Source organism: Ctenopharyngodon idella, chromosome 16 (assembly GCF_019924925.1).
Source record: "Ctenopharyngodon idella isolate HZGC_01 chromosome 16, HZGC01, whole genome shotgun sequence".
Taxonomy (NCBI): Eukaryota; Metazoa; Chordata; class Actinopteri; order Cypriniformes; family Xenocyprididae; genus Ctenopharyngodon; species Ctenopharyngodon idella.
This window is the reverse complement of record NC_067235.1, coordinates 31,657,076-31,671,044: the sequence shown is the minus strand read 5'-3', so window position 1 is coordinate 31,671,044 and position 13,969 is coordinate 31,657,076. Positions and strand designations below refer to the sequence as shown.

Genomic DNA, 13,969 nt, shown 5'->3' with positions numbered 1-13,969 from the left:
AACTCAAAATATGTTATCTGCAACACTTTAAAGGATTAGTTCACTTCAGAATTCAAATTTCCTGATGTTTTACTCACCCCCATGTCATCCAAGATGTTTATGTCTTTTTTTCTTTAGTCGAAAAGAAATTAAGGTTTTTGAGGAAAACATTTCAGGATTTTTCTCCATATAGTGGACTTCAACAGTTACCAACGAGTTGAAGGTCCAAATGTCAGTTTCAGTGCAGCTTCAAAGAGCTCTACATGATCCCAGACGAGGAATAAGAGTCTTATCTAGCAAAATGATCGGTCATTTTCTAAAAAAAAATGTGCGCCATGCATTACGTTATCACGTTGGAAAAGTCACGCGTGACGTAGGCAGAAGTACCGCGGTAGGGCGAAAAACTCATTTTCTCCTCCAACTTCAAAATCGTCCGACATCGTTGTTTTACCTTTTTTTGTAAAGGCCGTTTCACTTAGTCTTTGTACGTTCGCTTCGTAAACACTGGATCGGTACTTCCACCTACGTCACACGTGACCTTTCCAACGTGATCACGTAATGTGTGGCACATCACAGAGCAGTGCAAGATGAGCATTTGTCATTAAAAAGTATATAATTTTTATTTTTTTTAGAAAATCACAGATTGTTTCACTAGATTAGACACTTATTCCTCGTCTGGGATCATGTAGAGCTCTTTGAAGCTGCACTGAAACTGACATTTGGACCTTCAACCCGTTGGTAACTGTTGAAGTCCACTATATGTAGAAAAATCCTGGAATGTTTTCCTCAAAAACCTTAATTTCTTGTTTTTATACGTAATTGTAATGCATTGTATCTTTTAATAAATAATAGTTAAAATGCATTATAAAATGTGCAGATTACTTGTTACTTCTGAATTTGGTTGTTTGTCATGTGTTTTAATGCATTGTACTTTCTAAAGGTGTAACATTGAATAGATATAAGTATTATAACTTAATTGTCCATGAAGGCATAATTAATGCATTTAAAATTCATTATATACAAAGGCTTCAAGTATGAAATCCAAAGCAGTTTTTTTGTTTGTTTTGAACCGTTCTAGTTTGTGTCAGCTCTAGTTTTTGGATTAGACTTTCCCTGACAAGATTTAGAGCAGCACCATTGTAGTTGAGTGACCTGAGCCACCAATGGCATGCTGATGTCTTCTTTTTTCTTTTTTCCCCTCCTTCTTTTACAAAAGCGACAGCATAAGCTGAAACCCTAGTCCATTTGTTTTGTCAGGACAAAGAGGCAGGAGAGGGGGAGGCTTTGGCCACTCTAAAGTAGGGGGTAGTAAAGGTTTGTTCCCCTGCAGGGCAGTTGTGGACGGGGGTGTTGTTGTGGTTTGTGTGCAGCTCAGATCGTGTGTTTTCTCAGTGCTAAAGGAAATTGCATCAGTATGCATTATCCAGCTGGGAGGAGGGCCGAAGCCGAGCTCGCTGTCTGTCTCTCTCTCAAACTTCCCATTAGAGCGGAGAGACACCGGCAGACGTAGTCATGGGTGCAGCGGACCTGACGCGCTCCGTGTCGCTCAGTGCATGGACTTACACTGGATTAATGAACTAAATCTATTTATTTATTTAGCATATTTATGGTTTTTCTTCTATCCTGAGTGCGGACACTGAGCACTATGCACTCCAGAGTGAAGTCGCGGAGCTGTGATAATTACCTGAGTATAAAGGTAAGCACTGCACTGGTGCATGTTACATCTGATACCCTCCCTCCAAATCACAGGTATCATTATAATGCTTTTAAGATGATTTGTTGTTATTAAACTTCAAATTTAGAAAGCATTCATCACTTTTCAATTGGGATCGTGTTGGTCCCATCAAAGAGGAAAACTGTTTTTCCTTAGAGAAGCTGGTTTTGTACTTTTCTAGTGTTTAGTTCCCTTACAAAAAGTTAAGTCACAAAGCTGCTTTACAGTAATAAACAGGAAAATAATGATGCAAACTTCATCAAATATGAAACAAATTCTGCTGTAAAGCAGCTCTAAAAAACAATAGTGTAGTTATTCAGTATCATGGTACATTTATATTCACATTTATTCATATATGTCATGGTAATTTATTGATATATACCATTACCATCATTACTTTTTGGTTGTTTTTTGTTAGTTTTGACTTAATTCAGTTCTAATTTTTAAGGCTGTTTAGGGATATATAGATCCATGTTTTGTGTTAATATAGTTTGACTCAACCTGCCTGGCATTAGGACTAGGCTTGGGCTTTTGTGCAGTAATCCAGACATCATGGGAGCGGCATCTTGAATTGATCCCTCAATTAGAGCACTTTTAACTCCTCTCGTAATTACCTCTGAAACGATAATTTGCCATGTCACAGCAGGATCACGGTGTGCGTGAGCTCTGATGCAGGATTTGTTGTGTGTGTGTTTGTGTTGTCATGCTGTAATCGCTCATAGATTCACTATAGAACCTGTTTTAGAGCAGCTGTGTGTTGCTTTTGTCTTCCCATGAGTCAATGCACATTCCATCTGTAGACGTCAACCTGTTCGACAGCTGCCAGTCACATCAGGTGCAGTGTTTACAGAACTTGTCTTCTTTCAAACTGACGGATTTAGCGAGGGAGGTCACGATTATGACATTCCGGCTGATGACTTTTAAATAATTGCAATTAATAGTTGTACGCTTAACACACATACACTTTGAAATTTATTGACATTGATATATGTTTTCTATAAGAAAGTATTAGTAAACACATATTGCACGGGATATAAAGATGTGAATAGTGATATTAATTAATAATTAAAGTAAATAATATTAAAATGATAAAATAATCTAATTCAAATAATTTTTTTAAATAATAAAAATTCATATATATATATATAAAACATCATACAGAGAATATATATATACAATACCGGTCAAAAGTTTGCAAACATAGTAGTCTCTCAATCTCATCAAAGCTGCATTTATTTGATCAAAAATACAGTGAAATCAGTGATATTGTGAAATCTTTTTACAATTTAAAATAATGGTTTTCTATGTGAATATATTTTAAAATGTAATTTATTCCTGTGATCAAAGCTGAATTTTTAGCATCATTACTCCAGTCTTCAGTGTCACATGATCCTTCAGAAATCATTCTAATATGCTGATTTGATGCTCAATAAACATTTCTTCTTATTATTAATGTTAAATATAGTTGTGCTGCTTAATATTTTAATGGAAACTGTGATTTTTTTTTTTTTTTTTTTTTTCAGGATTCTTTGATGATAAGGAAGAACAGCATTTGTTTTAAACAGAAATTTTTCGTAATATTTGTTAATTTCATAAATGTCTTAACTGTAATTTTTTATCAATTTAATGCGCCTTTGATAAACAAAAGTATTATTGTTTTAAATCATACCTACCCTAAACTTTTGAATGGCAGTGTATCATGATTTCCACAAAAAAATTAAAAAAAATAAATAATAATAATAATAATTAAGCAGCTAAAACTGTTTTTCAACAATGATAATAACTAGAAATGATCTTAGAATGATTTCTGAAGGATCATGTGACACTGAAGACTGGAGTAATGATGCTGAAAATTCAGCTTTGATCACAGGAATAAATTACATTTGACAATATATTACAACAGAAACCAGTCCATTTAATTTGTAAAAGTATTTCACAATATTACTTTTTTTTTTACTGTATTTTTGATCAAATAAATGCAGCTTTGGTGAGCAGAAGTATGTATGTATGTATTTCCCACTTGAAATAGTTAACCCTGGGTTATCTTGCTTCAGATTGCTTATAATTTAACAACTAATCCTGGGTATTCATAAACTGTACATTCCTAAACCCTGGGTTAACATCCTTATTTGCATATTTTCACTGTCATTGTCATTGTTTGGATGAACTCGGCACACTACCTGTTTACATAAAGGCTCTAGAATTGTGCGTCATTATATTTTATATTGCCAACTGTGCTATCAAGTTTATACCGAATGGACTGTACAGACTATAAAGGTAAGAGTGAAACGTTCTCTTCACTCGAAATGTCGCGTTTTCTCTCACCTTTTGACATTTTCCTCCTCAAACTCTTAAACTACTGTTACAGCACGCAGTGTTTCCAAGACTGTTAAGAGCATTTGAATACGAGGCACGTGATTGGTTGTCGTTTGCTAAGCATCCAGTTGTAACATTCTAACACTGCATCGTTTCACACTGTACACGTTTGGCACCGCAATGCGAGGTTAACTTTGCTGCGGAATTACAAGTCTGAAACCAAAAGCAGTTGAGAACGTCAATAACCCAGGGTTAAGAGCAGCGTTAAAAGTCCTAATGTGTTTTATAAGCACCACCTGAAAGTTTTGTATGAATTCCAGGTTTAATTGTAAGAATTGTAGTTCAGGAAGCTGTCTGATGATATACATTGGTTTTCCTAATAGCCAGTTCAGCATCATGTATCTCAGTCGTCAAATCCCTGCTGTTGACCCATTGTATTCTTCCTCCTCCATAATCATGCATTTGTCACCAGACAGCCTTATAGATGCTGCTTTGACACCTGCTTATAGGAGGTGTGTGGCCGCGCTCCCAGTCGCCACTGCTCCTCTCCTGTTTCACTCCCGCGGTGGCTTCATGCTCCACTGGAGAGCTGGTGCGCGAGGCCTTTGTCTTCCTGACCCACTAAACGCGCCCGCTGCCCTTCCCGTCAGACTGTCAGGAGTTCACACATGGTTTGTTTAGCACTCTGCGAGGGCTGTCGTTTAGAGCTGCTTCGTTTGGCAAATCGCAGCTCCTGCTTAGTTACTGTATGTTTGCATTGCAGTAAAAGGTGGTTAAGTGGACCTCGAGTCTATTAGAGCATTAGTGGCACCAGTGATGTCAGTGATTTGTAAAAACAACATCTTTTGTGGTCTGTTCAGGTTCCCACGGTCTTGGGAAAACCTTCAAATTGTGGTTTCCAGTCCTGTAAAAGTCATAGAAATAAATGAAATCTTAAAAAGTCATGGTTAATTCTGTAGTGAATATCAGTTTTATATTTAATTATTAATCATAAATGTGTGTATCTATTATGTATTATAAATAAAACAATTTTTATTATTATTGTTTAATATATATATATAGTATTATTAGTTTTTTATTTAATCATTAATCATGAATGTGTATATATTATGTATTATAAATAATAATATAATATAGAATTTTATTATTTTTGTTTATTATTTATTATATATTAAAATATAATATATTTTAAATATTAAGATTTGCACATGTCCATATATGTGTGTGTGTATATATATCACGTTTTTTACGTCCATACATATATATATATATATATATATATATATATATATATATATATATATATATATATTATTATATTATTATTATTATTGCTGTTTTATTTTTAATATGTTATAATGTTAAGGAAGTAATAAAGATATTTACACGTCCTGCCATATATAAATAAATGATAATACAAATACATGGACATTCATTGATCAAAAGTTGTGGGAACCCTGTTGAATAGTAAATTCTTGTATTTTCAAACAATTAGCATACAATGAAATTGCACAGGAACTTGATATATTTCCATTTTTCAAAGAAAATGTGAATGGTACTTGTTAATATGATGCTAACATGTTCTGAGTGGTTGTTATCTTCTAGATGGTTGCTAGGTGGTTGCTATGGTGTTCTGTATGGTTGCTAGATGGTTGCTATGGTGTTTTCATTTTGGATGGTTGCTAATTTCTTATTGTCTCAAGGGGATTTTCTTTTTTCCAGTTTGTAAGTCTGATCACTTCAAACAAAACAAAAAAAAAGTAAACACAAAATGCTGCATGATTTGTAGATGTTCACGGTGCAAATGATGTGTTGCAGTTGAAGCAGTTGTGATCAAATCCCTAAACCTGCTGTAATAGAGATGTTTGACTAAAAAGCAAAATGTGCATCTTAGTGTGACTGTACCTTCTGTAGCAGATGTCAGTCTGTTTTAATAGAGAACAGAGACACCTGGAATCCATGTCGTTTGGTCGCTGATATAATTACGGGTCCAGTTCTCATCCAGCACCTCCACCGACTACCATAAACCCCATCAAAGAGGACGGATTCCTCAGCGTCCCGCTCCTGCTCCAGATACCACACACATCAACGCTTCCTCCAAGCCCACACTTGTGCTTTGGCTGCTATTAAAAGGTCTTTTACTGGCTTCAGCCAGGTGAAATAACTTTTTCAAGGTTATGGAAATGCGTCAGAAGCTCTCCCTCTGCCCAGTCTTATTTATCTTTCATCTTCAAAGCCTCACTTATCTCCACCTCTCTTGAAGTCCTCCGTCCAGCGCTGTGTTCTAGCCATATGTTTAGTCTTCTCAGACTTTAAAAGTGGTGTTTTGGGTGGGGGCGCACTTATACTGATATGCAGGGCGTCCTGAATACAGTTTTCGGGTTCAAACATCTTGTTCAAAAGATCTTCAAACCAAAGCCAATCTTCAGACTCCACTAGTGACTCTTTGGTGGGTTTGAACCCCATTTATTCATTTTTGAATGCCCCACAGGAAGTCAGAATAAAAAGTTAGTCTGTGATATTTTTAAATTGATGCGTGAACTTTATTTGTTTGGTCCGGACTAGGGCTGCCCTCGACTAAAGAATTTTCTAGTCAAATAGTTGTACATTTAAGCGATTAGTCGACTAATCGTGCATTTATATTAATAAACCATATAAATCATAATAATGAGCCTTTAATCGTCTATATACATAATACATTGCTTAATCAGAGTTCAAGCGCACGCATAAAGCTTGCCACAGCGCACCGGCAAACGTAATGATTATGAATGTGGCATGAAAAAAAAAAACAGAAGGAGACTATCTGAACATTTTTATAATTTATTGATAAACTAGTGTTTTGTATGTTTTCGGCTGCAGAGATGAAGTTGACGATGCAGTAGTGGACGCGCATATATGCACGTTTCATAACATAATCTTAGAAATATTTGTTTTATATTTGAATTGGTTCATTTAAAAGTAGACATTTCAAGCTTTGCATAGATGTATTTCTCATGTCTGTCAGTATATGATGACTTTCGGTTAATTTTTTGAAGTTCACTTGAGACCGAGACGGCAGAAAGCGCATCTGTTTGTTTTCATTATTTTACAAAAGCACGACGATTTGCTGTTGTTGTGAGTTAACAGAAATAAAAGCAAACCATTTACAGTTTCAAATTTCATATTATTCTTATCTGTATGACCAAAAATGACGCAGTATTTTAAGTTAAATGCAAGCGATCGCCTCCACGTCACGCAGTGAGCGCGCTCTCCACTCAAACACTTGGATATGCGCCAAATAATAGTGCACATTTATCTAGGTTGATGTTAGAGCAAGCGGACTTGTAAAGTTGCTACTACTTACGTGTTTCAAGTGAAAGGCCATATTTGAGGTCGATGAATGATAGGCGAATGTTTGGATTTTCTGCCGTTAACGATCTGTCCGTCACAGACTGTGTGACTTCAAGAGTTTTTTTTTCTGCAACTAACTGACTAATACCGATTTTGGTTGACTAAGCCTCTTCTAGTCAACTAATGATTAGTCGACTATTAAAGGGGGCAGCCCTGGTCCGGACCAACAAAACAACAGAAAACATATAGTCCTGGTCCACTTAGCGTTCCCACTGGCATTTTTAACCCTGAACCTAAAGAGACCGAACCTAAAGGCATAGGGATACATTCACAACCTATATTGGTCGGCTTTCATGATGTATATTTTGTGACGAACTTAGCGAACATCCTAAACAATGCTGTGTGCTGGGCTAAAAGCACTCGTTGCATGTGCGTAGCCTACATATGATGGTATTTTGACCAGTTGAGAACTCGTGAAGAGCTTATAAAATATGTAAAGGAGTCAAAACAGTGTCACGCACAAACAAAGATCTGCTGCGAAGAGACTGTATCGAACTGTAATGGGCAACACGACTATGACAAGAAAAAACAGGTATGCTTGAGCATTCTGTCCTTTTTAGGGTCGCATCTTGTGACATCATGTCCTGTTTTTGGTTCGTTTATGTGTCTTTGGTCCGTGTTGCATTCATATTTCACCAGAGTTCATTTGGAAGCGGACAGGGACCCATCTTTCCGCGTGTTTGGTGCTCACCAGGGTTCAGATGGCAGTGTTTACACTCGCACGAGAGTTTGTTTTAATCAAACCAAACATGCCAAGTGTGAACACCCTTAGCTTTCAAATTCTGTCAATTTTATTATGAAATACAGTTTTTGTGCTTTTTAATGTGGCGTGACAGATGACTGTAGTGCCTCAGTTCAAGCGGTGCATGAAATGATCATCTTTTCCACTTTACTACTAGTTATAGCACCAAATAAACATTAATGAACATCAGAAGGTATGTTGAAAAATACAGCTGCACACTACAACCAAAATGTATCATGTCTCATGTAGTCGCTCAGCTCTATATATATGTATATAGTCTATATATATATATATATATATATATATATATATATATATATATATATAGTCTATATATGATGAAAGGGCCCTTTGGTTCAGTTTATTTTGTCAGTCTTAGGTCACATGGCCCGAGGCTTTGTAGGCTCCTGGCAGTCCGAGGCCTGAGGCACTGGTCCCACTGGACGAGTCTATAATCCTGCCCTGCCCAAGGCAGTATTTTGTAGCCTGCCACAATTACCTAAAAAAGTAACGTTGAACGATGTTAGAAATCATGTTGCCTTTCCTCCCATTGTTAGCCTTTCCTTTAAAATGCGGTTCTACTCTTCCCTGCAGTTTCAGCGCACTGTGATTATTTCTGGAGCTCTGCGAGCCGCAGTGCCGCTAATGTGGGTGAGTGATTTAGTTTCCTAGAGCGTCAAGAAAGACTTTCTGCAGGAGGGATGAAACAATGGCCGCCCTGTGGTGGAGTCATGGCATGTGGACGACACATTGTCATTGTCTAATACAGGGCCAACAGAGCAGAACAAACAGGGAAAGTTAAAGTGAGAGCTTTTGGTTACTTTGCCGGGGATTTTTCCTGGGCTTTTCCCCTGTCATGATGTCTGATCCAGTTTTTGTATTCTTGCACCCAAGTGTTATTTTAGTATCATTAAGATACTATTTTAGTTTTTATTAATAGTTTATTAATTTAATAATATTTTCCATTTTTTAGTTTAATTTTAGTTAAGTTTTAATAATTTTTTTGTGTGTTTTTGTAAATTTTACTAGTTCTCATTTTTTTTATATCTATAATAAATATAAATATATAAAAGTGTATATATATATATATATATATATATATATATATATATATATATATAATATATTTTAATATATTTTGGAAAATAACTAAAAATAAAAAAACGGGATAAAAACTATATATATATATATATATATATATATATATGTTTTTATCCCGTTTTTTTATTTTTAGTTATTTTCCAAAATATATTGTCTCTCTCTCTTTCTCTCTCTCTCTCTCTCTCTCTATATATATATATATATATATAATATTGATTTTAATTTATCATTTAAATTATAAATTAATTATATATATATTTATGCGTGTATATGTAATATTATATAATATTTTAATGTCTGTTTAGTTTTTATTTACTTTTTCTTTTTAGTATATATATATATATATATATATATATATGTGTGTGTGTATGTATATTAATAATTAAAATTGTAAATTACACGTGTATGTATAAGTAATTTATATATAAAAAAATGTATTTAATTATAAATTATACACAAATACATACATACAATTTTGTAAACTTAATTTTATATATAGTTTTAGTAAATTTTGTTGTTGTTTTTTTCATTTTTTTTAATTTTTATTTTTTAATGTCTATATATTTTAAACATAAATTTTTATTTCAGTTTTATTTATTTTAGAACATGAAGTTAAACTAAATTAAAATGAAAAATGTTGAAATAAAATGTTTTATATTTATTTTAGTTACCTTAGTTCAATTAGTGTTTATTTTATTTCAACTAACAAAAATGTTTAATAACCCTGACTCAGACGCATTCATTTTTTTATTTTGTCCACTACCCTGCCCATTTAACCTAAAGTTGACTGTCCCAGGTCACGGTTTTGTTAGTCTAGGAGGATAGTGTGAATCATATCCGTCTGGAAAGTCCTCTACTTCACAGATATCATGTAGTGCTGCATTAGGGACAGGATTTTCCATCCTGCCTGTTATTGTCCAGTCAGTGACGTTACATTGACAGGTGTTTCCTGTCTCATCAGTGTCCCGCGACCTCCTGATATCCTGCTGTTTGTGCTTGTGACTGGGAACTGTGGAATTGAACTTGCGACCACTATGGGTCAGAAACCCCAACAGTCTCACTAACCAAACCAAAAACAACATGCTGACATTGTTTACTTCATCACAATAATTTGGTTTGATTCGGTCTATAAATCCAGAAACATGTGTCCTAAATGTTTAATGACTCTGTCAATGTGTGATTTGTTGCAGGACTCAGAGTCATTGGACCACTGCATTCAGAGTACGCTCTCTGCACTGTACCCTCCGTTCAGCGCGAGCGCGGCGACCGTGCTGTGGCAGCTCTTCAGCGTGGTGGAGAGACAGTACCGTGGCGACGGCCTGCGCTGTTTCATTGACTTTCTGCTGCCCACCAAGAGAATCCTGCAGATAATAAAGCAGGAGGCCTGTGTGAGTACTGGGAGTTTCATAAGATGCATTTTAACAGAAGCATTTCGAAGTAAAAGAAAACACTGGGTGAAAAACTTAATACCTGCTAACAGTGTTGGGGGTAACACATTACAAGTAATCAGATGACTTTTTTCAAGTAACGAGTAAAGTAACATATTACTTTTATATTTACAACAAAATATCTGAGTTACTCTCCCAATATCTCCCACGTACTGACGGAAAGCTCTCCTATCCCCATGTTGAGAGAAATCGTGCAGCGTTGTGTGTGAACATGATGGTTATTGTAGTTCTAGACTAAATGTGAACATGCATTTATTCATCTCACATTTACTCATCGCATAAAAACAGAATCAGTATTCCTCAATATTTGTATTTGTATTTTATTTATATAGCACCAATTTAATACAACGTTAGTTGTCCAAAGTGCTTCACAGTCCCAAGAGAAAACAAAAGTATAAATAAAAACAAATAAAACAGTACAAAACATACACATAACACACAATAAATATCACTCTCCATCATTAGAACTTGCAGTCAGAGTTAAGCAAATGTGATTTTAACATAGCTTTAAAAACAGGTAAAGATTTGAAATGAATAAAAACAGTAAAATGCAAACGTATATACTCAATATTATACAAACACAATAATGAACAATGTTAAATAATACAAATATACTTTATGTATTTAATCTCACTTTATGAACCAATGTTTTTGCTGCTGACCCTTTGATGATCCAATTCATCCAACAATTTGGTGTGAAAAGGCCTTTACATTTGCCAAAACTTTTTTTTATTTATAACAAAAAAAAACAAGCAAGCCCAGCCCAGGTGAGGAAAAGTAACTCAAAAGTAATGTAACGTGTTACTTTCCATAAAAAAAGAATACAATTAGTTACTTTTTTTAGGGAGTAATATTGTAATATTGTAATGCATTACTTTTAAAAGTAAATTTCCCCTAACATCGCCTGCGCTATTACATAATATTTTAAACATTTTTAATAAGAAACTTATTTATACAAAGCCACTTAGGGGATGTTCACACAGTATTTGCTTTATTAATAAATATTTATATATATATATATATTTACAATATAGATATTATTTATATATAGACTGACGTTCAAAAGTTTGTGATTTTTTTTTTTATCTTTTTGAAAGAAGTCTCTTCTGCTCATTAAGGCTTAATTTATTTGATCAAAAAGACAGTAAAAACTGTAATATTGTGAAATATTATTACAATTTAAAAGAACTGTTTTCTATATGAATATATTTTAAAATGTAATTTATTCCTGTGATCAAAGCTGAATTTTCAGCATCATTACTCCAGCCTTCAGTGTCACATGATCCTTCAGAAATCATTCTAATATGCTGATTTGCTGCTCAAGAAACATTTATTCTTATTATCAATGTTGAAAACAGTTGTGTACAATTTTTGTTCAGGATTTTTTGATGAATAGAAAGTTCAAAAGAACAGCATTTATCTGAAATAGAAAGCTTTTGTAACATTATGAATGTCTTTACTGTCACTTTTGATCAAATTAATGCACCCTTGCTGAATAAAAGTATTAATTTCTTTCCAAAAAATAAAAAATAAAACTTTTGAACGGTAGTGTATAATGTTACAAAAGATTTCTATTTCAGAAAATGCTGTTCTTTTGAACTTTCTATTCATCAAAGAATCCTGAAAAAAATTGTACTGCAACTGTTTTCATATATATATATATATATATATATATACATACATATATATATATATATATATATATATATATATATATATATAATATTAGATTTTATTTTTTCTTCATTTTACTTATTGGGCCAGCATAGAAATTTGTCGTGCATCATGCAGTCTGTAAACTCGATATTGTTCATCAATGGGCTACTCATTCATTCCCTGATTATTTCACTGCTGACAGTCTCTGCTACAGATATTGTTGTTGAAATCAGTAGCGCTGCAGCTAAACATGTTCAATCCATTTAAATTCTCTCATAGAGAAATCTTGTGAGAGTGGGAACATGAGAGGGAGGATGAATGCTTCAGGCTGAAAGAGGGTTCAGTATTGCTCTGAAAAACAGCCCAAACAGAGAGTGTTGTGAGCTCACTGGGGTGAACTTGGCAAAGAGGATCAGGCTGAAATGAAAGACTTGCTCAGGGAGGCTTTGTATTTCTGCAGGTTAGCGCTGTGTGAGCACATACCTGAAACCTTATGCTCCTGTATTAATTATTACTCTGAGTCGAGGGCTCTCAGCAGGCTCATTTAACTCGGCCATAATCTTTGAGGGAGTCACAGCGTGCTGAAGCTTACATGTTCCTGCTGCATCATCACTATCATCAGCAGCAGTGTCAGGGAGCAACTAACAACTTAATAGTAACTAACAACTCTAATAATTACCTGGTTTTCTGTAGCTAAATAATAAAGCTCTTTTTTAATCAGTAGAGATGTATCGTGACAAAATGCCTTTTTACTGCAGTATTGTCTGTGCAGAAATATCTTAACAGAAGGATTATGAAGTCTGATTCATTGTAGTGAATTGGTTTTTGTTCACCACAAAAAAAAAACATGATAAAAATAATACTGATTTACATTTTAAATAAATATGAGATAATATTAATAAATAACCGAATTCACTGAATCAGTCCCTGCATGGAATTTTACATTATCTTTTTTTATTAATCTTAATATTTAAATTCTGCTGTTCGCTGTTTTCATTACGTAAATTAAAGGTTTTTTTTTATATTTTCCATTTTAATTTTAAAGTTTTAGTAATTTTGTTGCCGTTGTCATATTTAGTAGTTGTTGTTTTTTTTTTTTGTTTTTTTTAAATATGTATATATAGTTTTTATTAATTTTTATTTCAGTTTTACTTGGAGTTATTTTAGCATAACCAGTTAAACTAAATTAAAATGATAAATGTTGCCTCGTCAACTAGTTTTTCGTACTTTATTTTATTTCAGTTAACATTTATATTATTTGAAGTGTTTTTTTTATAATCATTTTGTTTTGTTATAATCAAAACTTCATGTTATTGTGCCAGATTGAGCTCTTATTGCTAAAATATGTGAGAAATTGAAGAAAAAAGACAAGTACGCCACCTATTTTATGTTCTAGAATAGTCATCATTTTTGCAGTTCTGTTGGGTGATGCAGAAATTACACTTTTCAATATTTTCTAATTGCATTATGTTTTAGTATATAGCATTTTTGTACTTAAAGGGATAGTTCACCCAAAAAACTCACCTTCAAGCCATCCTAGATGTATATGACTATCTTCTTTCAGTCAAACACAATCAGAGTTATATTAAAAATATTCTGGCTCTTCCAAGCTTTATAATGGGA

The 13,969-nt window shown here is 33.9% G+C and overlaps 1 protein-coding gene across 3 annotated transcripts in view; it reads left to right on the top strand.

Moving 5' to 3' along the window:
• The first annotated feature begins 1,270 nt into the window (after positions 1-1,270).
• Positions 1,271-13,969, top strand: part of zgc:158766 (uncharacterized protein LOC100009641 homolog) — a 49,075-nt gene continuing 36,376 nt past the window's right edge. For 2 of the 3 annotated variants that reach the window (XM_051865603.1, XM_051865601.1), the window contains exons 1-2: positions 1,271-1,675; positions 10,433-10,630. In XM_051865603.1, coding sequence (XP_051721563.1) covers positions 1,625-1,675; positions 10,433-10,630 — 249 coding nt within the window. In that variant the 5' untranslated portion in view covers positions 1,271-1,624. The remainder of the gene's footprint in view (positions 1,676-10,432; positions 10,631-13,969) is intronic. The other variant, XM_051865604.1, reaches the window with a different exon arrangement.